This window comes from Amphiprion ocellaris, chromosome 2, assembly GCF_022539595.1.
Source record: "Amphiprion ocellaris isolate individual 3 ecotype Okinawa chromosome 2, ASM2253959v1, whole genome shotgun sequence".
Classification (NCBI taxonomy): Eukaryota; Metazoa; Chordata; class Actinopteri; family Pomacentridae; genus Amphiprion; species Amphiprion ocellaris.
In genome coordinates, this window is record NC_072767.1 from 9,242,019 (window position 1) to 9,269,740 (window position 27,722).

The 27,722-nt window shown below is 38.1% G+C and overlaps 1 protein-coding gene across 2 annotated transcripts; it reads right to left on the reverse strand.

Moving 5' to 3' along the window:
- pomgnt1 (protein O-linked mannose N-acetylglucosaminyltransferase 1 (beta 1,2-)) lies at positions 1 to 27,224 on the reverse strand. Of its 2 annotated transcripts, none has more exons than XM_023290086.3 (22): positions 27,124 to 27,224; positions 26,633 to 26,874; positions 25,938 to 26,040; positions 25,123 to 25,238; positions 23,021 to 23,086; positions 22,641 to 22,754; positions 22,439 to 22,556; positions 20,630 to 20,728; positions 19,058 to 19,185; positions 17,485 to 17,555; positions 17,033 to 17,108; positions 16,638 to 16,721; positions 14,422 to 14,463; positions 14,180 to 14,238; positions 12,847 to 12,919; positions 9,762 to 9,890; positions 9,220 to 9,345; positions 6,234 to 6,298; positions 4,819 to 4,863; positions 4,584 to 4,719; positions 4,364 to 4,473; positions 1 to 3,223 (listed from the first exon to the last, which is right to left on the reverse strand). In XM_023290086.3, the coding sequence occupies exons 2-22, from the start codon at positions 26,750 to 26,752 to the stop codon at positions 3,142 to 3,144; spliced, it is 1,962 nt and encodes a 653-aa protein (XP_023145854.1). In that variant the 5' UTR covers positions 26,753 to 26,874; positions 27,124 to 27,224; the 3' UTR covers positions 1 to 3,141. The 2 variants fall into 2 exon arrangements, with proteins under 2 accessions (XP_023145854.1, XP_023145855.1); XM_023290087.3 differs by having other exon boundaries at positions 27,082 to 27,214.
- Positions 27,225 to 27,722: the final 498 nt, after the last annotated feature.

Consider the following 27,722-nt stretch of genomic DNA (forward strand, 5'->3'; position numbering starts at 1 on the left):
TCTGTAAAAAATATCTTTATTCATTTCCAAGAAAAAGAAACTTATTCCTGTCAAATCATATACGAAACTTAGAATATGTCTAAAAATCCTTACTGTCACACATACAAGGTACGTTCCATTTTTCCAATTTATATCACAGCTTTGGACAAAGCAAACTGATTTTCTGAGCAAATGATAATTTCAGTTCATCTTTTTCTTCGTAATTCATAGAAGTAAGTGTGCCACTATGAAGTAAATGACCAAAAAAAATATAAATAAAGTGTAGGTTGAAGAGTTGGTAGATTTTCCTTGGTCATTTTTCAGTCCCGTGGTACACTAATGAAACTGAATTCAGTCATAACACATGAAGCAATACTGCTGTGTATGAGTTTCTGTCTGATTGCATTGCCTGACTAGAGATATATAATCAGATGTGGTGGTTTCATTATACAAACACATACTTTAAAATGAAAAGACTGCAGGTACCAATTGAGCGGCATTATTATGTGACACACACACAAACAGCACACACACCAGTGTTGTCTGATATGAAAACAAACTGACCTCAGTGTCTTCTCACATAAAAACACTTTTAGTTTGAAGTGGTTAGAAATCAACTGAAATTGATGCTAAAAAGATTTTATTCAGACTTTGGTAACACTTTATATGAATCTATCCATGAATCTATCTTATTTAGGATTGATAATCAGTATATTAATGATTTCTAAATCATTTATGAGTCAATATAGTGTATTTTTAATCTGATATAAACACACAGTTCAGAAATACTTATTTGTAATCAACTATACCGTTTTGTATGAAGCAGCCATTATTCGTAGTAACAAATCACAAATGCTTGCTAACATATATATGAACAGCAACACTCTTACTAGCTGAATGTAGGTGCAAGCAGTATATATGAGTACAGTTAGGTTAGAATATGTTCAAATATTCAAAACCTGTTAAACAATAATCAGATGTTTTATAAGGAGTTATAGCTGTTGACAGATGCAAACACAGTTAATAAGTTGTAATAAATTGTTCAGCTCTGTATGTGTTAACAGTTAACATACTGATCTTGAATGCTAAAGTCTAAAAGAAAAAAGTTGAATCATGGTTTAAAACTGATTATGCTTACCTATCACTTTCTGATAAACATCGTATACATTGCTTTTACCAGAGGAAGTATTTTGTATCACATGATTATGAGAGAACAATTTGCATTTTGAAAAATGCTCAGGTTCTGAGCAAATTTTCATTTTCAGTTTAGGACACTAAATCTGTGCAACAATATTTTAGAACAAACCTATCAACCTTTTCACCACTCTGACATGGAGGACAGTACAATGAAAGAATAAAACAAAAGAAAATGTGGAACAAACATGAGTTCAAGCTGATAATATTTGATCACAGCACTTGTTTCAAGTCATAAAACACAGAAGTGTAATTCTGGTAAGTAGTAACTCAGCAGCACTGAGATCAGGATTTTTATATTCTGCTTATACATATTTTCCTAACTGATATCTCTACGTACTGGGGATGGAAATTAGGGAGCCTCTGGCTTCAGCGATGGTTGAGAGACACCAAAACTGACAGGCACCACCAAGAAATCAAGTTAATTCTTAAAAATAATACACAGCATTAACATATGCGTGCAGCAAAACCTGCCAGCAGCATTCAGCTTGCAAGGCCTCCAGAAAAATACTCACTATTTAAAATAAAACCACACTTTTTAAAATTAAAAAAGCAAATAATTGAGCAACACAGAAAAAGAGTTTTGAGTTTTGCACTATTCTTCAGTTGTGTAAGTTCAGGTCTAGGTTTCAAATGTCCCTAGTTGTGTAATGAGCACAGTTTACAGAGTCAACTGTCCAGAGTTGAATTCTTATGTTGTCACTATACTGGCACATGATAAAAAGGTCAAAGGATGCTTGCATGCATCATGCTTCTCAGTTCATCTATCTTCATCCAGTTGTATCAGAGAGACCAGCAAGACCTTTGACCATGATGATCATCTTTCATTTTCTTTACAATCTCTGATGAAATTGAGTGCCCCAGGCTTTTGTTAACGGACAGATGCAAGACTGTCTGAGAACTTTACCTAAATATAACCAAAAAGCACAGAAAAGGTTACATTACTTCTCCTCTTGATAACAAAAAAATCAATAAAATTAAGCTTTCTGTGCTATTGACATTGTGTCCAAGCACAACGCTCAGCTCTAATGAAATGTCCATCCAGAAGCTCTTTGTTGTTTTTTTTGTTTTGTTTGCACCTATCATGGGAAAGCATCACTGTTATCAGAATACACATTATGTGTTACTAAGCTACCATTTCTATAATGTATCATGTTAAAACTGTAAAAATTTCTCAGCTTTCTGTCTCTCAGCCACCATTTACATTCCCTCATTAAACCTAATGTGAGGCAACTGACCTAAGCAGTCAATAACAGTAAAAACCCACAGGGCTTCTTCAGTCTGAATCCGACTTTGAAAAATATGCCGACCCTTTAAATTGTCGTTAAAAATAGACATGCATGTACAATATTATTTCATTATCTGTAAACATTAGGCTCTTAAAAAAGCACTAACCTTGATAAAAGTGGATTTTGAAAAAACCAAACAAACCACAAAAACTTGACTAACGGATGTAAAATAAATATAGATAAGTTAAAAGATATGTACAAGTTGGATAGCACATTCAGTAGTGGAAAAAATACAAAAACTATGAATAAAAGTGCCTAAATTATGTTGAGTGTGTCAGTTGTACCATTTTCAGTCAAAAAACTTGAAATCAAAGTATGCCATGGATCAACCCACAGTTATCACAGGAATGAAAAGAACAGTTGTTGACAGATCACCAAACCGTTTTGGTTGTAAAGTCACCATTAACCAAAAGTGGTCTTTGCATCACCGCAACTCTTCAACCTGTTGGACGGATTTAGCACAGCTACTTATTGCAAAAAAAAAAAAAAAAAAAAAAAGGAGGGGAAAAAGGGACTCCATTTCCAGGCTATTCTCTGGTACACAAGTTCAATTTCTAGGAAAAGTCAGACTTTAGCTGTTAGCCCCATGCCGGATTATTAGTAGTAGTTGTCGAGAATACACAACATGTTAAGGCCTGGGCTGGTTGAAATGCTTGTGGCTGTAAATAAAACACCAGGTCTAGATTTGTTCCACTGGTGCTCCCTCTTCTTTGGGAGGAGGCTCTAAGTGAATTGGAGTGACACTGGCTGGTTTCTTCACACTGGTCATAAACAAAAAAGGGAAGAACAGATAAGAGGGCAGATATAGAGAGCAGACAACGGTAAAAGACAAGAGCAGTAATGGAGACTTATTTGTTATCAGTATCTTTATGGCCACGCATCTTTTATACTCTATAAATTTCTGTTATGTTGTTGTGACTAAAAAGCTCTGAGGTTGTTTTCTTTCGCAAATGTTCCTGTTTTTGTACACTAGCTTACTGTATACATTTTATAACAGATCAAAGTCATACAAGCGTATAAGCCAGGATAAAAAATGGGAGCCAGGAGGATTTACATGTGAGGTCATGTTTCACATCAGGTCTTTGTCCTCCATAAGTGGGGTCATTGTAAATGCAAATTAAATCATGTACAGTTCTGAAGCTTGTGATTACTTGGCCTTATTCTTGAGACTTCTCTACGGACGACTCTTCCTGTCAGGCTTTCTCTTTGTATTTACTTTCTGTCATCCACTTCAGATGTGTCTGAATGAACAGAAACACTTCAGATGTTCTCAGTACCGCTGTCTGTGTTGCTGCTGCTTGGCTGTTTATGTTACAACCTTGGCTGGAACGTAAAAATAAGACACTCTCTTCCAATAGATTTCTTACTCATAGAACAATTAGCTTCCAGGAAGCAACAGTACAACGACTAACAACATAATTAAACCAAACTCATAAATTACATGTTCTAATAATAAACTAAATTCCAGCAACATAACTGTTCATGTACTGGGCTTTGAGCACTGTCCAATACTTTCAATGCATTGGAAACCATCTCCTAAATGTATCCACACTGACAGAGGACTGCAGTTTCTACATATCATGAAGTAAAGTGCATTGGTGCACAGATAACTGGACATTAACAAAAATGGATATTACATGTCATGTACTCGATCTCTCCCGTCTCTAAGATAGCCTTTGAAACATTAGTGACACCAAAGCTATTCCAACTATGCATGTATTGCAGCATTATACAGTTCAAAGCACACATATACACATATACAATGTCCTGTTTATACTACACTGGGTTTATGCATAGGTGGACATCTTCATTAAGGCTCGTTTTGCATGTCAAGTTTGGGTCTGCACCACCATGCAGGTTCCAACATTTATTTAAACGCACGTCATTTAAACATTACTTACGAGTATGGGGAGATTGGCACAGCCACAACCAAGACATGATTTCTTTTTCTAAAGAGCCGCCACAGGCCTCTGTGATATCCCCGTACATCCAGGTCCCAAACGTGCAGGCACTGAACAGATGGCAAAGACAGGCAATTACTCTGTTCCTTATGGCAGGCTAATTTCATCTGTCAAAAACAGGGGAAACGAGCCGTCATGAGCATGATGTAAACAAGCGTACCTTGGCAAGCTCTGTCCAAGTGGACGTGTCTGTCTCAGTTTCCATCTTAATGAACATAACGTAGATCCTCCCCTCGTAGTCTGGCAGGAACGAATCCTCACATGGGTTTTTAGTGTGGTCCAGCACCTCTGCCTCTCTGGGATCACACACACACACACACACACACACACCAATACATCAACCATGCTATCCATTTTTGTGTTTTATTACCAGAGCAACAACACATTTTACTTACTTGAGCAGGTTTTGGATCTCTGCTTCATAAGCATCTTTCTTCAAGCTGTGAAGCACAACATTGAGACTGTCACTGTGTTGTCAAATACACTCCACAAAACTTACAGTACATCAACTGTGCAATATCATCTAAATGTCAAATGACTAAAAATTGTACATTCTTACAGTAAGTGCATTTTTTAAAAAGTGGAACACTATGGTATGTGCCCCTCATGTCAAATTAAAAACTGAGTTTAGATGTACTACATTAAAAATACAGACACAAAACAGACAAAAAAAATTACACTTTTCATTACTGAGATTAAGATCTCTTACTTTTTCTTGTCCACTTTTAATTTTGATGTCAAAAACAACCAGGCATGGAGGACACCAGTGTTGGAAAAAGACTTCTGCAGAGATGTTCTGCCATTCTTGAGTCTACTCTTTTAGCTCTGCCTTTCACTTGGAAGTTGTCGTCAGCCAGTATTTAGGACTTTCTACAGGCATTCATGGCGCTATCTAGAAATGTCATTCCCCCAAGCCCCTAACCCTAACCCCAAACACCTTTTGCACTTGTGCAGTCCCATATCATCACACTTCCATCTCCGTGCTTCACTGTCAGGACTATGCATTCATTGTGGTACTATTGGCCAGGTTCACACCAAACATGCTGGACCCCATCTTAGCAAAACAAATGTATGTTTGTTTCATCTGAACAAAGAATGTGCTTTTAATATTTGTCAGGCTTTTTTCACTTTGTTAGCAAATTATGATCTTGCAGTTTTGCACCAAACAGCAAGCAAGAGTTTTTTCTTATCACAGTTCATTGAGGATGGTGGAAAGCAATATAATTCACACTGTCCAAACTGTCACATAAACTCACATTTTCATTTATAATCATTCTTCCAAGTCTGAAGCACTGCTAATCTGTTTTTCACAGTGATATTGTGCATATAGCACAATGTCTGTGGTGCTATTTTAGCAGAATAACCAAAGCTCTAAACAATAAATTATTTCAGACTCTGATTTTGTCTCATTCTGTAACACCTGTTTACTGTTGTTTCAGTTTTTCAGTGTGTCTAGCATTTTTTTCCCGGCGGAGCAGTGATGCGAACATGCAGATAGACACAGACCTTAGGTCCAAAATTGAAAAGGTTCTGCTGCATTACACATGCATTAACTAGAGTTTCTACGTTTTCAAAATAGCCATTCTAATCTTTTGTTCTTTTATTTTTTACAAGTGGAAAAAGCACATTGTTCAGCTTCAAAATAATATATAGTTGTTATTATATAGCAATAATAGAGTTATTGAAATGTGAGACAAATTTGAATAATTTAACATCTAAGTGATATCGGACAGGGGTGTAGTTTCTTCTGTTGTAAAGTGTGCTTTTCAGATAAAAACAGCATTTCTTCACGTCACTTGTGTGTACAAACCTGTCAACATTCTTTAGCTGCACATTGGGAACAGTGTTGAACTTATGTTTCTTGAAATACACCTCCTACAGGACAGAAAAGACAAGGATAGCAATATGATCAGGCAAACAAATGACTAACTCCATCAGAAATAACACCTAGCACATTATGATTTTACTGCAATAACACATCATGTGAAAGCCATTTTAACAAAGAATCATCACTATGCAGTCGTTTTCCCCTTTTCAGAAATAAAGGCAGTTTGTAGATATTTGTGTTACTTAAAAATAGCATCATGAATATGTGTGGCAGTCTGTCTTATCTGGCTGATGCCCCTCACCTCATCCTGAATTATTAAGACTTTAAACTGAAAATGTACAACTCCTACACAAAGGTATAACAGGATAAAGGTTGAGGTCCTTGGTTCTGTTTTTAGGGCCCTATACTGCACTCTGCATCACAAGGGAAAAGGGGGGTCAGTCATCGTCAACAACAAAGAGACAGTAGAGAAAGCCTCCAGGTGGCTAAGGTGGATAAAGAGAGAAGATCCATGGTTGAGCTGCCACAGTAAGAGCTAAGGCCTGATCAACCTCAGCCAGGTTATCTGAGGGAGGGTGTCTGATGTTCGAGAGACTCAAACACCCAATGATCTCAGGATACATCACTGATGATGTGCCCTGGTTTTTGCATCAAAAGATGTATCATCACAACTGTCAGACTGTAGTAACCAGTGACTACCAGAAACAGGCTGGTTGACAACAGCTGGAGAGACAGACGACAGCTCGGAAAGACAGCAACCGGGACGGCGTTGGACACCATCCCTAACCATACCTCCTGTGAAGGAGGACCCAAAATAAGCTACGGAACAAGCAAAGGAGATATTCCCCCAGGGGAGCTTGAGACGGAAGGGGGAATGAGCACCTCAGCTGGACAGACATAAGGATAATGAAAAACAGCAATGGAGAAACGCTGAAGAGAAGAGAGTGCTGTTGTGTAAAAATGTGTGAGAATGAGAGGCCTAAAGATCCATCAATCAAAGATGAAATGTGGGGAGCTATTACAACCACAACAATGCTCAGGTCCAGTACCTGGTGAGACAGAGGAGGAGCAGAACCCAGTGGTGCCGTCAGTCCCTCCAAACAGGGAAGGATCAAGTGGCCTCAAGCCTCTAAAACATCCGAGTGTGAAGTCTGACAAGGATGTGGATGCAGTGTTGGAAGCAACAGCCAAAGGAGAGGTAGAGAGGAGGCTGCAGTCCTTCACATCATAGTGAGCATGGCTGTGGAAATGTTCAGTGTTGAGAAAGAAAGGGGAGCTATGCAGCCTTATATCATGAACCAGCAGGCAATTAAAATTCACAACATCAGGAAAGATATGAAAGCCTTGGCCAAACAGCACAAAGAGGCCAGGCAAGAGGAACAGGCACCAATGGCAGAGCTACATGCTATGCTCAGGAAGAGGCTCCTGTGCAGAGTGGAATACCATAGGAGGCAGCGCAGAGAAAGAGCTAGGAAACACACTGCCTTCATCAAGAACCCAATTGGTTTCACCAAAGAGCTACTTGGGCAGAGACACAGTGGACTCTTAGCCTGTGCACAGGTGGAAGTCGATCAACACCTTCAAAACACCTTCAGTAACCCCATCAGAGACCAAGATCTAGGACAATGTGAAACTGTGTTTAGCCAGTGGATTCAATCAGAGGGAACCATTCCTGAAAGAAGTTCAGGATGTGGTGAAGAAGGAAAGGTCTCAGGCCTCAGGGACACAGCTTTGATAAAGAACACCTGTGAGGAGCTTGAGGACTGGCTGAAGAATGTTGACAAGACAGACCTACGAGGAAAGTTCAAGGCATGGCTCTACCGGCACGGGATTCTGCCAAGGACACTGTGGCCACTGCTCCTCTACGAGTTCTCAATCCCCACCATCACAGACCTGGAGAGGAGAGTCAGCCACTACCTGAGGAGATGGTTGGGTCAACCACGGAGCTTGAGTAACATCACCCTCTATGGAAACACCTGCAAACTCATACTCCCCCTGAAAACCATCGAGGAGTTGTTCAAGGTCCTGTGAGCGAGAGAGGGGCTGCAGTTCTGGGAATGAACAGACTCAAAAGTCTCCTGGGCAGGAGTGGCAGTCAAGACCGGCAGGAAGTGGAGAGCAGAGGTGACAGTGGGAACTGTGGCCAGAGGGAGGACTTGACTAGGAGCCATCCCAGCCGCCTGTTACGACAAAGCACAGGGGAAGTAGCGGAGGCAACTAGTTCAGAATGAAGTGAGAGCAGTTGTGGAAGAGGACAGGTCCAGCAGAGCAATGGGGATGAGACAGCAAGGTGCCAGGACCAGATGGGAGCAAGTTGTGGAGCTTTTGTGACTACAAGCACCTCCAACAAAATGCACTTTAAAACTACAAGCACCTATGATGCTCTTTTTAATGTTGTTTTATCTTTTTGTGTGTAATTGTGTGTCTTGCTTGGTCGTCTTTTTTGAAGCTGCTTGTATGCCCTTTTAAATTGCCCCTTGAGAACAAATAAAGTTACTTGAATTGAATTGGATTGAACTGAATTTGTAGAAGTATTTTTACTAATATTTGGTGGGTTGAGATATGAGAAAAAATAAATATGTATAGCAATATAATATTTGTAATATAAATACAATGTATGGTAGTACCTACATGAATATACATAGATATGCATGATTTTTCCAAATGTGTGTATGTTTGATATACTCAAGTTCATTTACAAATAAATCCCTCAGTAAATAATCCTGTGCTACTGAAGAAAACTCGTGAATGTAATTCAGGACAACTGCAGAGTGGGTGTATGTACAGGTGCAGTACTTTGAACAGGTGTACACTAGTGAATATGTCTTTTGATGCACAAATTGTTTATATATGTATATAGCTTGGAAGTATCTTGTCTGATTTTTCAGTTTTTTATACTTATTGTTTCTGTTAATACATACAATAAAGAATTGATCGTAAATAAAACAACACTTTTCTCAGCTCTGACATGGAAATAGCCGTTCATATTGAGGCCGATGATGCCAAAGTGGTAAGAGCGGGACACATCAGGGATGATGCACTCTCTGCCTTTCCTCTGTTCCGGCATTCGCATCCACATGTCCCAGTCCCACAGCTACAAAACACAAAAAAATGATGCAGATTTTTCACACATCCACAATGTGGATCAATAACACAATGATCTTTCAGAAAGACTTCATTGCTTTCCTTTCATGGAACTGGTTTCAGTTAATCTGATGGAAAAAAACTCTAACTGTACATGTTGTAAATTATAAAACAACAATAATGCAACATCCTCTGACAAACTGATTATAGTTATAAAAACAGCTTCATGGTAATTCCTACAGTAGACACAGTGTGATATGACTGTTCCATTGGAGAAGTGTGCTTGTGTAGTTTTCACAGTATTTTTAAGTGAAACTGATATCAGACAGAAAGATGATTAAAATATGCCTGACTTGTAACCTGTCCAAGTAAACATCCAAATGCACTGACTGAAGTTCTTAAATACAGAAAAAAAAATCCCTGCACCTTTTCAGGTGTTGGCCACTTTGGTTCTAGTTCATCTTTGTAGAGGCTCTTCTTCAGCACCCAACCTAGACCAGGCATACTCTCAACTCTGTAGAGCAGTGCTGGATCATCTGCTGTGTGCTCATAGCCCTGAACAACAACAAAAAACAACAGCAGCTGCAATCAATAACACCTGGAACTTTTTCTGTAGGCTTAAAATCTAGGTTTTTCTAAAGAAAGCAAATGCTTGAGGCCTGAACCGGTGATTAGAGAATAATATATGAGAAGAAAAGGCAGTCACTGACTGAATAATATAGGGTTACATCAGAAGGTGTAAACAAAACTGATGCTCTCTCATCTCATGCTCTATCGTAGAAGTGACTTGCAGACAATTCTAAACTGTGCAGAGACATTCAGGCGTTGGTTACTCAACTCTCTACAGCCAAATATATATATACACACACACATATACATATATACATATACATGTATACATACATACAGTGGGGATCGAAAGTTTGGGCACCCCAGGTAAAAATTTCTATTAATGTGCATAAAGAAGCCAAGGAAAGATGGAAAAATCTCCAAAAGGCATCAAACTATAGATGAGACATTCTTACAATATGTCAAAAAAAGTTAGATTTTATTTCCATCATTTACACTTTCAAAATAACAGAAAACACAATAATGGCGTCTGCAAAAGTTTGGGCACCCTGCAGAGTTTATAGCATGCACCGCCCACTTTGGAAAGCTGAGACCTGAAAGTGTCATAGATTGTTCACAATCATCGTCTGGAAAGACCAGGTGATGTCAGTCTCAAAGGTTTTAAATGCCCAGATTCATCTGACCTTACCCCAACAATCAGCACCATGGGTTCTTCTAAGCAGTTGTCTAGAACACTGAAACTGAAAATAGTTGACGCTCACAAAGCAGGAGAAGTCTATAAGAAGATAGCAAAGTGTTTTCAGATGCTAATATCCTCTGTTCGGAATGTAATTAAGAAATGGCAGTCATCAGGAACAGTGGAAGTTAAAGCAAGATCTGGAAGACCAAGAAAAATATCAGACAGAACAGCTTGGAGGATTGTGAGAAAAGCAAGTCAAAACCCTCGTTTGACTGCACGATCCCTTCAGAAAGATCTGGCAGACGCTGGAGTTGTGGTACACTATTCCACTATAAAGAGATACTTGTACAAATATGGTCTTCATGGAAGAGTCATCAGAAGAAAACCTCTTCTACGTCCTCACCACAAAAACCAGCGTTTGAAATTTGCAAATGAATATATAGACCAGACTGATGCATTTTGGAAACAAGTTCTGTGGACCGATGAGGTTAAAAATAGAACTTTTTGGCCGGAATGAGCAAAGGTACATTTGGAGAAGAAAGGGCACAGAATGTAATGAAAAGAACCTCTGTCCAACTGTTAAGCATGGGGGTGGATCAATCATGCTTTGGGGTTGTACTGCAGCCAGTGGCACAGGGAACATTTCACGAGTAGAAGGAAAAATGGATTCAATAAAATTGAAGCAAATTTTGGATGCTAACTTGATGCCATCTGTGAAAAAGCTGAAGTTAAAGAGAGGATGGCTTCTACAAATGGATAATGACCCTAAACACACCTCAAAATCCACGGTGGATTACATCAAGAGGCGTAAACTGAAGGTTTTGCCATGGCCTTCACAATCTCCTGGCCTCAAAATCATTGAAAATCTATGGATGGACCTTAAAAGAGCAGTGTGTGACAGACAGCCCAAAAATCTCAAAGAACTGGAAGACTTTTGTAAGGAAGAATGGGCGAAGATACCTCAAACAAGAATTGAAAGACTCTTAGCTGGCTACAAAAAGCATTTACAAGCTGTGATACTTGCCAAAGGTGGCGGTACAAGGTATTAACTCTGCAGGGTGCCCAAACTTTTGCAGACGCCATTATTGTGTTTTCTGCTATTTTGAAAGTGTAAAAGATGGAAATAATATCTAACTTTTTTTGACATATTATAAGAATGTCTCATCTGTAATTTGATGCCTTTTGGAGATTTTTCCATCTTTCCTTGGCTTCTTTATGCACATTAATAGAAATTTTTACCTGGGGTGCCCAAACTTTCAATCCCCACTGTATATACATATATACATATATATACACACACATACACATATATATGAATATATATATATATATATATATATATATATATATATATATATATATATATATATATATATATATATATATATATATATATATATATATATATATATGAATATATATGAATATATATATATATATATATGAATATATATATATATATATACACACATACATATATGTATATATGTATGCACATATACATATATATACATACACACACACACATATATATAGAGAAAGATGTGTGCAAATACCTTTGATGCTGATATCTGTACATGTTCTTTTTATATATATATATTCAAAATAACCCCAAAACTTTGTTGTTTCAATGCATTTGATGTATTTTCAATGTATTTTAACTCTTAGTTTAGTTCCTTTTTGGAACTTTCATCAGTGTCATGTAACTATCTACAGTGTAGAGCAATTGTTGCCAGAGAACAGAAAAAAAAAGATACAAAATCTGAACTCTATCTCAGACATATCCTCACAGGCACTTATTAAGTATCATAATGTAGCCACAAGGCTTATGCCTCACAATGCCAACATCCAATTTGAGGTTTTGTCATTTAGGTTTTAACCTAAACTGAGAGGCAAGCCACTGTTACCTCTCTTTCACTGCAATGGGAACTGCAGACTAGATTTCTCCACAGCTTCCAAAACCATAAAATTGTAATTTTTTCCTTCACATTTAAACTGAAGGCTCTAACTAAAAATGTATGTGCTTTTAGTCTTTCTCAAAGAAATGATTGTTTCATTAGCTATCAGCATGTCTGATGAGTTTTTAAATACTATTTTTATTTGGTTGACTTGTTTTGTGTCACTTTAACAATAGACTTCATAGATAAATTACATTTACAAGCAAAACAGTGGTAAGTCCTAGCAGGGTTTTAGGCCACAGAAAAGAGTTAAATGAAAGAAAGACAGTGAACAAAATGAGCAAACGAGGCAGTTGGCAGTCACCTGATCATTCCAGGCTGAGATACAGTACAGACTGTCATCCTCATCCAAAAGGTAGATAGTCTGACTCAGAAAGCTGAGGGAAAAAAATAGAAAAAGAACAGTAACATTAGTAAAAGAAGCTACATCAGTATGAAGACTAGTATCAACGTTGAATAATCTTGTTGCAACTGACAACAGAAAGCTGACCATACCTTTGGAGAAATTCTTTTCAATGACTAAATCATTAAAATTATAACTTTTATTTAGTCCAGCAAGAATGTTCCACTTAACACCTACAAAATGGCGAAAAACACATGGACATTTGAACATTACAGACATGTAATGCCTGAACATGGGCATTATTGAGTGAAATTTTCTGGTTTCATCGTTACGTCGGACAGTGGATTGCAGGGATTTGCTCCCATTTAGACACAAGAGTGTTAGTAAGGTTCAGTGCTGATATTGGGTCATAAGGCCTAATTTGCAATCAGCATTCCAATTCATCCCAAAGATGCTGGGCGGGGATGAGATCAGAGTTCTGACTGGGCCAGTGAAGTTCATTACATCAAAGTGGGAAAACAACGCCCTCTGCCATGTTGAAACAGGAAAGGAACAAACTGTTGATACAAAGTTGAACACTCCTGTCTGAAATATCACTTTATGCTGTATTAGCATTAAGAGTTCCTTACAGCAGGTCAGTACACAGGTAGAACTGTAATAACAGGGAAGCATTCGGTTGGTTGAAGATATCTAACAGAAGACACCTGAAGAAATCACTCATTCACAAATAAGATGATTTCTTATTTCGGCAATTTCATATTGGTAAAACATAAGTGGGGACAAGATTCACCGACATGCTAGGGCCTTTACAATTACAGAAATAAAGCTAATAAAAGACAGGTTTGTTTTTGTCATGAGAAGAGCAAGTTTTCTATAAACTCTAAACTGAAATCCTGAAGTCCTTTTTCAAAGCGCAAATCAACAACCGACAGTAAAATGGAATGAGGGGACTAACCTATCCCAGCCAACTCAGGGAGAAGGCAGGGGATGCCCTGGACAGATGGCCAGTCTATCGCAGTGCCACACAGAGACAGAAAACCAAGCACACTCACTTTCATTCAGAGTCAAAACGTCAAATCAATTTAGAATTAAATTATTAATCTACTGATACATTTTAGTGTAACCTTCAGTCGATCAGCAACACACTTTATACAGTAAACCACCACATTTTTATTTTCTTTGCTTGCTAAATGGCGATTAGGAAATGATTATATTATGCTACTCAAATATACTGATAATAACACACTGTTATCTGCCTATCTTTGGTAGGGGTTGCACAGTTTTTAGAACATACCTGAAGAAGTCAATGGAAATGTCCAGGTCTTCTTCAAGTACGATCGCAGAATTGGCATCCTGAATGAAAAAAAGCATAATGTATGATAGGATCTGTACTATTCAGGGGAGCTACTCAATGCAGTGCAACCCCAAGTCATTTATTAATTGATTGTTCCATTCCATTCATAAATGGGCATAACATTCTTAGCAAAAAAGCTGTCATTATTTGTGATTGGTACAGTGTTTGGAAGTGATGCTTACTGGGTGAAGGTTGAAGGTTGCAGTCAGACTCGCCTTGTAGTGCTACAGTTGAGAAATACAGCAGACTGGTGATTTTCACAATAGAAACAATAAAGAAAAAGCAAAACAGATAGAGGTCTGAGTTTCCTTAATAACTTGAAATCAGGCTGAACCTCAAAAATTTCACCTTCAGTTAGATCCAAAAGTATTTGGAAATTGATGGAAATTTCTGCATTTCAACTCTGTACACCACCACAATGGATCTGAAATGAAACAATCAAGGTGTGCTTTAAGTGCAGACTTTCAGCTTTAATTTCAGGGTATTTATATCCAAATCAGGTGAACAGTGTAGGTGTGTGTTATTCCCTAATTATTTCACTAACAAAGAGCAGAAAAAAGGTTTAGAGTTCATTACTCTGCCAAGGAACGGCATAGTTTTGTGACGATCGGCGTACGTTTGTCTGTGAATCTGTCTGTCTGTGTGAAACATTACTCCAAAACGGACAAACGGGTTTGGATGAAATTTTCAGGGAAGGTCAGAAATGACACAAGGACCAAGTGATTAGATTTTGGCAGTGATGCGGCTTATAGTCTGGATCCACAGCTTTGTTAAGGATTTTCCATTGCCAGATATAGCTGCCGGCACGGCGTCGCTGTAACCATGACAACAAGTGAACACTGTGTCAGTTACTTGCTGACGATCACATGATTGCGATCCTACTACAAAATGACCATGACTTATCAGTTGGAAATCATACATGGAACAATTGATTAAACTGTGGGGTGTTTCTGAGTCCAATCAATTCCTGCCGCCTGCTACATATTTAGGTCATGCAATGTAGCAAACCCCAGCTAGACAATGGTGAAGCTCCTGATGTTTCACAAAGCCTTTATTTACGTTCAGCCGTCAGCCTTATTTTGAACACAAAGTCACCTTTCTGTCCTTCACTCCTTTCTTCAGGAAACACTGTAAGAGCTTGTCTCCTTTCCAGCTATGTGCTTCTGAGTTTATACACATCCTTTGCTAGACAGCAACAGCGTGGAACCGTTTTCTTCCATCTTTACATGAATTTTTGGACTTTTCAGCTGCGTCTTTGTCATATCAAGAAATCGCTTCTTAGATAAACACTTCCTGTGCCGTTGGAATGGTGACAGAATAAAAGCCTGTAACATTAAAAATATGCCTTCAAAATAAAAGCATGGAGGGAATGGTTATTTTAACAGTAGCAAAACAAAGGCTTGTCAAAAGTGAAGAACTGATCAACAGACCTTTATAAGAGTAATTTACATACAATTTGGTATCCGTACGTAACATGCACATGCATAACATCTGCCTGTGCTCAGCGCAAGGTCATTTTTTATTAAAGATTTCATCCATCGGAAATGATACATCAACTGAGCAGCCTTGGCAGAGTACTGCGCTCTCTGAGTGCTTTTCTAGTTTCAAGTGTGGTATTTGCATTTGAAATCTGGTGAGGCCAATTTTCAAGTCCAAAAGAGCTGTCACCATCAGTGAAGCAAGTCATCATTAGGCTGAAAAAACCAAACAAACCCATCAGAGAGATAGTAAAACATGTATCAACTGTTTGGTGCATTCTTAAAAAGAAAGATCACACTGGTGAGCTCAGTAACACCAAAAGACCCGGAAGACCACAGAAAACAGGTGTTGTGGATGACAGAAGAATCCTTTCCCTGGTCAAGAAAAACCACTTCACAGCAGTTGGCCAGATCAAGAACACTCTCCAGGAGATAAAAGTTACTAATTAAGACTTCATCAGAGTCAATACAGAGGGTTCAACACAAGCTGTAAACCACTGGTGACACTCAAAAACAGGAGAGCCAGATTAGAGTTTGCCAAAAAAAACATTTAAAAGATGAAAGCATACCACCGTCATCAGTGACGGATGGCGGTGGGTAGTATAATGCCGTGAGCATGTATGGCTACTGATAACATGACTGCTGATAAAAGCAGCAGGATGAATTCTGAAGTGTTTCGGGCAATCATTTCAAATCCATTGTGGTGGTGTACAGAGCACAAATGCTGAAAATTGTGTCAATCAATTGTGACAAGTCAGTGATAAATACAGAGGAGACAAAGTCTTTCTGAGGATTTTATGGAATGGTTAAATTAACAAGATACCTGGTCCTTTTTGAGTGGAACTCTGGAACCTCATTGTTCTAAATGACTGTTCTGAATTAGGTGTTAACTTTTAAATGAGGAGCCGGGTGTTTTTTACCTGGGACACCCTGGCATTCTTGATGCTGATTGGTGTGTGCTGAACTCCCTTAAGTCCGAACAGCTCTACAACATCCATTGGCTCCTGAGACAAAAAGAGACACAAATGTTTAACTACACATTTAAGAGGCTCTTTGAGCGGCCAAATAATATAATGACACAGCAGAGCTTTGTTGAGCAAATAATTAGCATGAAAAATTAATGATATTATTTATTCTATTGCTTAACTAATACACTCATATGGCTTAAATTAATTTTTTCTGGTCTTCAGAGAAAGGACGTATATGGTTAGAATGACAAACAGAAATCCATAATCTGACTGAGCATTTACTATACTAATCAGCACCAGCACAGGAGGAAAACAATTTGAGAAAAAAGGAAGGGTAGATGTAGTACCTCATAATATCCATCAATAAAGACAGTGATCATCAGGGGGTTCACGCCATGAGCTGAAAGAAGTGACCTCAGCATCCTAAAAAAACATATTGTTGACAGTAACTTATTACTTGGTTCTGTATCAAGGTAGGATTTTGGGGAAAATTGTAACACTTTTTGAAAATGCTGACAAATAGATTACTAAGGCGTGCCACTATCTTTCTTCATTCAACAATCCTGAGATATTTACTGGATATAGGGCAAAAGTGAGAGATACGAAAGTGCAGTTTACCTATGAAATAGCAACAAATAAGCGTGTAATTTTTTTAGAAATGACAAGCAAAAATCAAACAAGTGATCTCCACTGTATGCAATATAAAAAAGATAAATTGCATTGCCAATACTTTCATTTTTTTCCATAGAAAAAGGATTAAAAAAAACACAACAACACACCATTCCTTTTCAGATCTTACCGGTAGAGATAGTTGGGTCTGTTTCCTGCAATGACAGCGACTGGGACATTGAAGACTTTATTGTTGGGGAGCTGGAAGGAGGGGCACAAATTGAATAGACCTATGTTTATATGCATACAATAAATTACTACAACACATCAGGTTAAGCAGGAAATCAGACATGGACTGAAGTAACCTGATGATTTCAAAGCTTGATTTATACTTCTGTGTGACAGAGCCTGTGCTGAAGTTTATGAAAGTGGCGTATGTCTTTGTGAACTTGTATATTTTGCATTGCCATGTCTGTGTGACTCTGCGGTTAAACTGCAAAAACACCAGGTGATGGGAGGACTTCTATGGCACTGTGTGGAGTTTCTTTGTGGAATTCCAATGATGGCCGCTGAAACAGTATGCATAAAGCTGGAGATGAAGTGATAAATGTTAACTGCTGTGAATTACAGCTTATAGCATATTACATGATGCTACACAAAAGCATTATCTTTGCACAAAATCAATATGCCATGTTGCCAGGACATGTAGATACATTTTTTGGAAGCTGAAACATTAGGCTACAGTGTAGAATATGTGGCTGAGATAAATCAAGCTGAAATCCAAAAATACAAGCAGCAGTTAACTAAACACGTCATGCCTATGCCTTTATCTTATAGAGGAACCATGAGTTACTTATTGTAAGTTTTTTAGTGATATACCGAGTGGCTTCATTACTTATGTCACTTACTATGGCAGCTCCAGCAAAATTAGGAAATGGGTGTGGTACAATCCAAGAGCACTGATTACTCATGTATATATTTGGATTATTATTGTAGTAATAATATACTAACTACTGCATTATTACCTGAGTGCATCTTGAAGGCTGTTGCAACTGGTGTCATCCTATCACAAGGTGATATAATTTCTAAACAGCAGTAATTAAGAAAAGTCCAATACGCACTGTAGTAAATTTTTATGTTTTAGATCTTACATTATTTAAACTTTATAGCAATAGCAGGCAAAACCCTGGAAAATAAAAAACAGCTACAAAATCCAAAAACTATACAGCAGCTCTATGTTTTTCAATGTTTTGAACCTCTCCTAGCAGACAAGTACACACTCCAAATGCCAAAAGATAATCAAGCAAAAAGTCAGCATTAATTTATTGCATCATCTAGAATTAAAATTCAATCTTAGATTTCTAAAGCTCTATAAAAAAAAACCTGGAGGAGGTGCTGAAGTTGTTTTTTCTCATACCTCTTGAATTATAAGATGCTGAAAGGATAGTATGGAATTTTTGATCTATGATGGCAAAAGCATTGCTTAATCCAACTTTTAGTTCTTTGTCATAAAAAAAATTTCACAGTCTACTAACAGTTTACTGTTCAACGATAAAATCCTGTGTCCACTGATCACTACAAACTGTGGTGGGAAAAGTATTTTTGAGTGATCCTAACTAATGAGGTGATTCTGTACCGGTAAAGGAACATCAATGCTTCCTTATAGTCAGGCTTTTCTGTGTCCCCACTACGCACGGCTTAGTAAAACATCCAGTCTGAAGAGTAAGCCAGAGTGAAATAAAGAGCAATCCGGTGTGTCTTACAGGGTCAGGGTTGAACTCAATGGGTGCCGGGTCTTTGCAACTACAGATACTGCCGTATCCTTCCACTTTGCTACAGAAGAGTTTCCTCCTCCTGTTCAGCTCGGTGTCTGCCCAATGGCATTCTGCCTCTGCAGGACAGACAATTACATTCAGTTTGCTCGTAACAAATCTTCACTGTTATTTCTTAATTATAGTTTAGCATTTCGGACAATGCAACTGGATCCTGGGAAAATCAAAGGAGTTGGTTATTGACATCAGAAAACAGCACGCAGTTCATGTCATCTACATCTGTGGGGAAACCATAAAGAGGCTCAGCAGATTCTAATTCCTTGGGCTCACCCACAGTGATGAGAACCCAGAAACTGCCATCAAAAAGCCCACCCTTGCATTCACTTCTTCAGGCATCTGAGGTAAGTCTAGAACGTCCGATACGGTCCTTGTGGGTTTCTACAAGTGTGCTTTAGAGTCAGTGCTCACAGGGTGTATTACATACTCATATGGCAGGAGCACAGTTCAGGAGAAGACAGCCCTAAAAAGGGTGGGTAAAATGACTCAGAACACCTCTCTTGCAATCCAGGATATTTACCCCACATGTTGCCTCAGAAAAACAATACACACTATGACAGACTCCTGCTTCTCTCTCTTATGCCTTCTAGCAACAGCTCAGGACTATTCCCACATACACATATTCAGAGACAGCTTCAGCCACAACGATTTTAGACAGTTCAAGACATACTAATTCTACCCTCGTAATGTCCTCCCAGTTGCCATACACCTTTTGTCCTCTGGGGTCAAAATGACCCTTCCTGGTTTGACTGTTATTTAAAGTATAAAGTATAATTTGTCAATCAATTCTGCGTTACACCTTTAGTCTTACTTCAGTCCAACCCATTACCACAAATTTTTCCCTTCATTTTGGAATGCAGGGCCAAATAGACATTGTTACATAAAAGTATACGACAGCAAAAGAATTTTCTTGGGGTCAGAATGACCCCAAGGAAAACACAAGGGGTAATATATATGAATACTAAAATTTCACATGGTCATTTGTAAGTTATCTGTTGCACTGTCACTTAAATTGCCTAGTAATTCTGTAAGACTACTGCAGGATTCTCTGTATTATATTCTACCCACTGTGGCACTGTATATTGCTACTTTGCTGTCACACAATTATACCACCTCATGTTAAATGTAGTATTATTTGTTAGACATTAGATATCTTGTAGATAGCATTTTGTACTACTTTATTATTACAATGTTATTTTAATGTAGCATTGTGAATTGTAATTGTCCAGTTGGTGGCGAAGCATTCATGTAAGAATTCCATTGTTTTTTTTGCATATATAACAATATAATTTTGGATTCTTTCAATCCTTAAAGGTGATTTAACACATGATGCCAAAAATGGCCAGTGGTGAAGCAGGTCAAGGTTTTTTGTGAGTATTTTAATATTTTACAAAGATGATCTTTTGGTGTAGTTTTGACTATTAAGAGGCATTTCAACGAGATCAATTAGACAAAGTGTAAATTTTGACTGACCCGTTTACTCAACATTTTACAATTGTCACTTGCCTTCAGAGGCAGTAAGCTGCACCTCAGTCTTCAACAACACAGGGTCTCCCCAGGTGGACAAAGCTGGAGACTTGGAGTGCTTCTCTCCATATACCTGACCTGGACAGGGAAACACACACTTATACAAACAGCAAAGACAGGTAATCCCATCCAGAAATAGGACAGCAGTGTGCCTCATTTTGTAAAGACAAAGACGTACAATCCAGGAAGACCTGTCTGAGTTTTGGGAGGTTTTTTAACCAGATTTTAACATAGATTCAGCTTACCCACATGACACTAAGCAGATAGTCATTAAATATTTTCCTTCGATTGCTGTACATCAAAGACAACATTTTTCTACAATAGAAACAATTTGAGGTGTTTGGTTTCTCCTGAAAATGAGAAATGAGCACTGAACCATGAATGGCATTACTGCAACAAACAAAGGCGAAGAGTCAAAGGTGAATTAGAAATGTAGATTTGTGGCCATATGTGGAGTAAATAACCTCACCTAAGAACATTGACAAAGCCCTCCCCCAGTAGCAACCAAAAATATGCTTTTGAAGAAGTCATGGAAAATTTTTAGCTCTTGGACAAAACATGAAACTTATGATTTTCATGTGACAAGCAAAATGTCATCATCAGGGCAGGAGTTTGACGACTGCAGTATATTATTTCATTTTACTTGGCACAGTTTTAATTTGGCTGTTGTGTGTAATGAGACTTTCAATGCCACAAAATATTTGCAATGCAATAACACTTTGAGGACTTTGCAACTTTATCCCAGCAACAATCCTTCAATTGTCTGTGATCATCTTGAATAAACAGGACAATTAAACTGTTAATGCTACAAAATTGTCTACCTGGTGTGTGCTCTTGCAGTTTTTGTTCATCACTTGATAATATTTTCTTAACCTGCATTATTAGCTGCTTTTGTCTGGCTATTCTCTCCCAGTGCTTCCCACCTAAGTATTTTGCAGTGTTCTTAATTGACTAATCAACAAGTAAACAATCAATAAATGATTAATTACCAAATGTCAATCATGCCAGAAAATTTAATGTGAAGCTGCTCATAGTTGCCTCTCAGTTTTTCAGATGTCGCTCTTCCCCTGTTTTTAGGGACCATGAATCATCATGAATCCTTCCAGCTTCACAGAGATTTTGTGACTGAATGTAACAATGTATATATGGTAAATAATTTCACTTGCTGTAATTTGGTTTTCACTTCATGTATTGTTGGCTAAATATCCTTCTCTCTGAAGCTATAGTCTCCAGCTGGCATTGCAGCTGCACCGTCAGTTCCTGAGAGGCATGTACCAGGTAGGTAGTGGAGCACAACACGGGCTCTTCAGTAGCTGTTTTCTTGATGTTCCTTTGTTTATTTTACGCGTATATGTACAGTATGAATTACGTGGATGGTCATTGGAGTGTGTTGATATATATATTATGGTTTTATTTGTTTAAACAATAAAGTGTGAGACACTCTGTAGGCTACCTATCTAGTGAGCATTAGCCTAAATGCACATGCTGCTCATTTTATAGTGTGCTGTGCACAAGACGCCTGAGCCCACTGACCGGAGTCTTTTCTTATATTCCCCAGATGATACAATCAACAGCACTGAAAGGACAATTCTGCTTTCTGACTTCCTTTAAGAAATAAACACAATGTAGTGTTGAAGGGTTTTGAACCAACTGGTGACAGAGTGTGACTGAGCATGGCTACATGGGGAAATTAATTAGTAAATGTCTTCCTGTGTAATGGCTGACCAGCGACCCCAATGACATCTGACACAGTTAGATTTACTTCAAAATGAAAGCTCGCCCTACTACCTCCTTTCTTCACCACCAGAGTCCACATGTCTCTCCAGCTGAGGTTGAGGGACACCTGGCTACCCAGACTCTTTAGCAAGTTCTTAGCAGCATCCTTCAGGTGGAATGTGCCCTCATCCTGTAGAATAAAATTCCATCTGTATGGGTTATGACCATTACATGATTATCTGTTTCATAGCTCAGTCAGCAGTCAGCAACTGACCTTAATGGTGAAAATTAGGATACGACCCCGGGTCACCATGTTGAGGAAGAGGATCATGGCTTCATCCTCATGGGGCGAGTAGGTGTCAAATATCCTCTTTGCCATCACATGACCCTGAGACACACACACATAATAGACAGTGGTGGATATGTACCTGACCATTCTCATTTAAAGATTTGAAAAGACTGTTGTACATTTCTAGTTTTCCTCCATTAAGGAAAAAAAACAGAAGCATTGGTCTTACAGGAAAAGTGGTTATCTCATGTTTTGTTTCTTACTGGGCCTATTAAGTTGCTGTCTCACATGAAAGCTGTGACACTGAAACAGCCATAAACAACTTTGTTGATATTTAATATAAAGAAAAACCAGTAGATGCTTACAGTTGCCTGGTTGAGAACTATCACATGGATGCCTCTGCCTTGCTCTCGCATGTCATCCTCCAGCACCTGCAGTAGTACGGCAAAATAAAGAATTTTAACCTAGCTCCATCAGCAGTGAAGAAAAATGCTCCTCATAACAACTGACTCCAGGTTAGATGATAGACAATGTTTTACATAAGACACACACATTAGTCACATGAGTCACAACTTGGTGACAAAAATATCAAATTTTCAACTTCTTTGAAATAATCTGTAAACAGGCCACTCTTATGTAAAACTTTCCCAGGAATTTAATTCTGCAATCCAAAATACAAAGGGATCTCTAATCATTGAACTGCTACAAGCCTTTTTCCACAGACACGTTTATTAAACTTTATAATCATGTATGAAATCAATACAAGAAGTATCACTGCTTAAATGACATATAACTTGCTTTCAGCATTTTCAAAAGAACTGATCTTCACAAATCAACAAAATAAAGTTCACATACACCACATATAAGTAGGCTACCGGTAGTCAAGTCTAAGATCAGCCAAGGCTTGCTGATACAGCATCTGCATTTAATGTGATCTGGACGCTCTTGCAGCGTCTACTTTATTTTCAGAGAGGTAATCCAGATTTACAGTCTTTAGCTTACTGTAGATGCTTAATTAGGTCTATTATCTCTAAAATATACCAACAAGACACATATCCCCAGCGGATCTGAAAGAAATGATTTGTAATCTTGCTAATAACTGCCTATAGAATCACAAACATCTGTTGCAAAAAAAATTCCCATCTGTTTCTGGTTAAAGATATGTCTATATATATGCTACCATCATGTAACATATATAAATAGGTATTACCAGTTAAAGTTTTAGGAGTCTAGCTTTAAAACTGAAGGAGTGAGAATTTTTTTTGCAACATCATATAATTTTTTCACACGTCTTAAATTTAAGGGGTATGGGTAGAGAAACATATGAATATTTCTTAACTAGAGTTAGATATTGCTTATTCTAAGGTTCCCTAGAATTGCATAGGACCAACTGATTATTTTGGTATGCAATTTATGAATACAACTTTTATAGCACCACCACCATAGTAAAATGAAAAGCAAATCTTACCTAAAACATAAAATTTTGCCAATGAAATTGTCAACTTTTGGTCAAGTAATCATGAAGGATGAAGTCTCTGCTGCCTGAAAAGCTTGAAATTCAAGTTGTAACAGAAGAATACAACATATAAATTGGGAAAAAAGCTTAGTTTATATCCCAGAACATGTATTCACCTATTCATTGCTTGAAGAAATCACACACTGAAAAAAAAATTGTCACAGAAAAACACCTATTTTAGGGGTATTTTTAGTGTTTAACACAAAAAACCAACCAATTGCTCTATACTTAGCCACTTTTTAGTCCTAAAATCTGAAAGAGCAAATAGTTTTACCCCTGAATACAACCCAAAGCATCAAGAAATACCATTTTTTCATTATGAAATAATTTTTTCACACATTTGTCATGAAGTTGTGACTCAGACTTTGAACCTTGTCATAATGTCTGAGGAATCATTTTGTGTAATTTGTTCAACAATGGCTGCCTAAGCATTAATCAATCAATTGATCAATCAATCAAAGTTTATTTCTATGGCCCTTTACAACAGCCCAAAGGGTGACCAAAGGCTTCACAGTGAAAAACAAGAGAATAACTTAAAACAATACAGTAACTAAAAACAAGACAAACAATCACACTCGCACTCACACCTATGAGCAAATTTAGAATAATCATCTAACCTCAAAAAAATCACAATGAAAACGTTAAGATTGTTTCCATTTTTGTCCATAATTACCAGCTGCAACAGAGCAAGCAGACGTTGTCACTTTGCAAGTCTGTAAGTGTGTAGAACTGTGACAGCATCACAAAATACCCTTCTCAGGCAAGAACTACTGCAGCGTTTGACTACTTCAGCAGGCATATATGTGTCCATCTGCTGTTGGATTCACAGGTTTCATAAGTTTGGCTTGTGAGTAAAAAGTTACTACTGACTGAAGCCCTTCATGTGCTAAAGCAGAATTAATGATTTGGAACCCTGCCATCAGCTAGTAATTCAAACATTTATTCACTCACAGTGGTGCCATCGACTGCCACGTAGACTTTGGAGCGACTGGAGTACACCTCAATGTCCAAGACCTTGCGTCCATTGGCCGGCCTGCGTGGCGTCTCCATGTTGGGAATCGCATCCTCTAATAAGAATGAGATCAAGATACGGATATATTTTCACAAGCATATATCAATTTTCTATATACCACTTTATCCCCTTTGAGGTCATGGGGGGGTTGGATCCTATCGCAGGGGACTTGGACCCCAGGTCACCCATCCATCACAGGGCAGCACAGAGTGACAGACAACAAGCTCACTCACATTCACAGCAGCAGACAATTTAGAATTACCAATTGACCTCAGCATGTCTTTGGACTGTGGAAGGAAGTCAAGCACCTGGTGAGAATCCACGCAGGTACAGGGAGAACAAGCATACTCCACACAAAGTAACACTGCCATATATATCTAATTTCCCTATAAGTTCTATTAGAAAGTCAAGCCTTACACCAAAATCGCTGATTAATCCGATTCTGCAACTCCAAAGGTCAACTGAGAACAAAAGCTTTATGGACTGACCAACTGTTGAGAGATTAGATGTTCAGTCTATTCAGAGATGGGCCCAAATACTACTGCACACGAACATCTGTTGTCAAAGCCACATGACCTGACTCAAATATTGGTAACTGAAGCGCTGATGGACTTACCAAACACAGTTTCAATCAATGTTTCTTAAGTCAAACACTGGAAGTAGAGAATAAAGTAGGTGTGGTAGTCCGCTAGTCTGAAACATTGACAAAGAATGAACAAACAGTAATAAAAAAAGACATGGACATGTTTCCCACCATATTCTTGAGCTGCTGCATCTTCATTAGCTGCTCTTCTAGTGTCCAAGATGAGCTTAATGTTGACTATGACAGTTATGAGCAGAAACAGCACAGCACCAGCCTGTGAACGGAAAAAAAATACAGTGTTAGGTGTAAAATCTGAACACATTTCAGTTTCAGATTGTTCACATCTATCAACTATACACTCTACCAACAGATCGAGGAAGGCTCATTAGCTTGTTTAATAGAGAGACAGATTATGCAGAGATGTTAAAGGAAAAACTATTGTGGTATACATGGCTTGAACAAATGGGTAAATGTGTACTACTATATGTCTTTTATGGACTTACTCAAATCATTTCAGGATAGCTAAATCCTCAGAAAAACAGGATGACTCATAAAAAAAGACATGCTTTTCTTTTTTTTTTTGATTTTGTGTCTTGTGTCAAGTTAAAAGTAGTGATATTTAGAGCAGCTTTTACAGCTTTGCAAGTCAAAAAAACATTTTCTTGGATGGAATTTTAGAGAACCATGAAAGAAAAAAGAAATAACTATTTTTGTACAGTTCTGTAAACTAAAGCAGCAGTATTTGGCATATTTGGATCAATGTGCAGAAAGTACAGTTTTGCAGCCAGCAACTTGAGCTCCTGCAGCAACACCAGCTATCAGCAGAGGTCGATCCTCAGAGGCAAGTTGTTGTTTTTTTAACTGACCTGACAGAACCGACGAATCGTCCTCTTATTGGTTAGCTTGTATTTCCAGGTGAGATACAAGCTTCTTTGTTGTCGGGGGATGAAAGGCTTGGCTCGGGGATTGGGGGTCCAGGTTTCCATCCCGCTGACCGACAGCCGACCACAAAGTTCCAACCCTCCGCCTGCCCTCCTCCACCATAAACAGCCGGGACATGTACTGCTCCTCAACACCACGTAGACATGGGTAGCTGTCACATTGTTACCTATGGAATGAAAATATTAAACACAGATCAAGTACGACACTGGATCAGAAATAAAGTTAGCTAATCACCAAGTTTAGCTAATGGCAGCTAGTTAACTATTTTTACACCAGCAAAGTAACTGCTGCTGCCTCTTGACTGTGATTGTGTCGGGGATTAACAAGCTCCACTTGTCTCTTTTGCGTTTGAATTAATAACATTACTACTCACGGAGCCGTTGGTATGTCTTGCATTATCGATTTAATTTCGTACCTGCTGCAAAATTCAGCTAAGTAGCTTGTAACTGCTACTTTCTACACGGTGTTCCTGTCGCAGACAAAATACGTCATCGAGCGCCTTCTTCTTGAATTTATTTTAGTGTTCTTTGTAAGGTACTGCCCCACCAGGCTGCATTGGGGATCACTTTGTATGGATTGGCTCTAAGGCACTCTCCTGCCCTCTGCAGAACAGTGAGTTTACTACAGAGAAATGCACGTTTCAATATGTGGGTCAATATATAATTAAGGGAATTTTGAAGTCCATGGGATATATCTTGCATACATTTTTATTAAAAGTAAAAAAAAATGATAATAATGTTTTTATGTTCATTATGATCATGTCTTCGCGAATGCCATAATAATTTATTATGGTAACAATAACTTGCTAATTTGAAAAAAAAAGACAGAATATCGTTAAAATGTCAACTAAATAACTGTTTGGATTTATTAACAACCACCTTCTAATTAACTGAAATGAAATGAAACTAAAATGAGCTCATTCAAAAAATGCTTTGATTGTGTTCTTTTTAGTCAGTTGAGATAATCATGACAGCTATTTCTTTTTTGGCAATATATTAAATTTTATATGGAAAA

What these genes read in the sequence shown, in the direction of transcription:
- pomgnt1 (XM_023290086.3), bottom strand. Translation starts at nt 26,752, where the DNA reads ATGGAAACCTGGACCCCCAATCCCCGAGCCAAGCCTTTCATCCCCCGA. An exon ending in TCTGGTGGTGAAGAAAGGAG is followed by an intron (nt 20,729 to 22,438) that starts GTAGTAGGGCGA and finishes TTCCCTGTCCAG; the next exon opens with GTCAGGTATATGGAGAGAAG. An exon ending in AGACCCAACTATCTCTACCG is followed by an intron (nt 17,109 to 17,484) that starts GTAAGATCTGAA and finishes ATGTTTTTTTAG; the next exon opens with GATGCTGAGGTCACTTCTTT.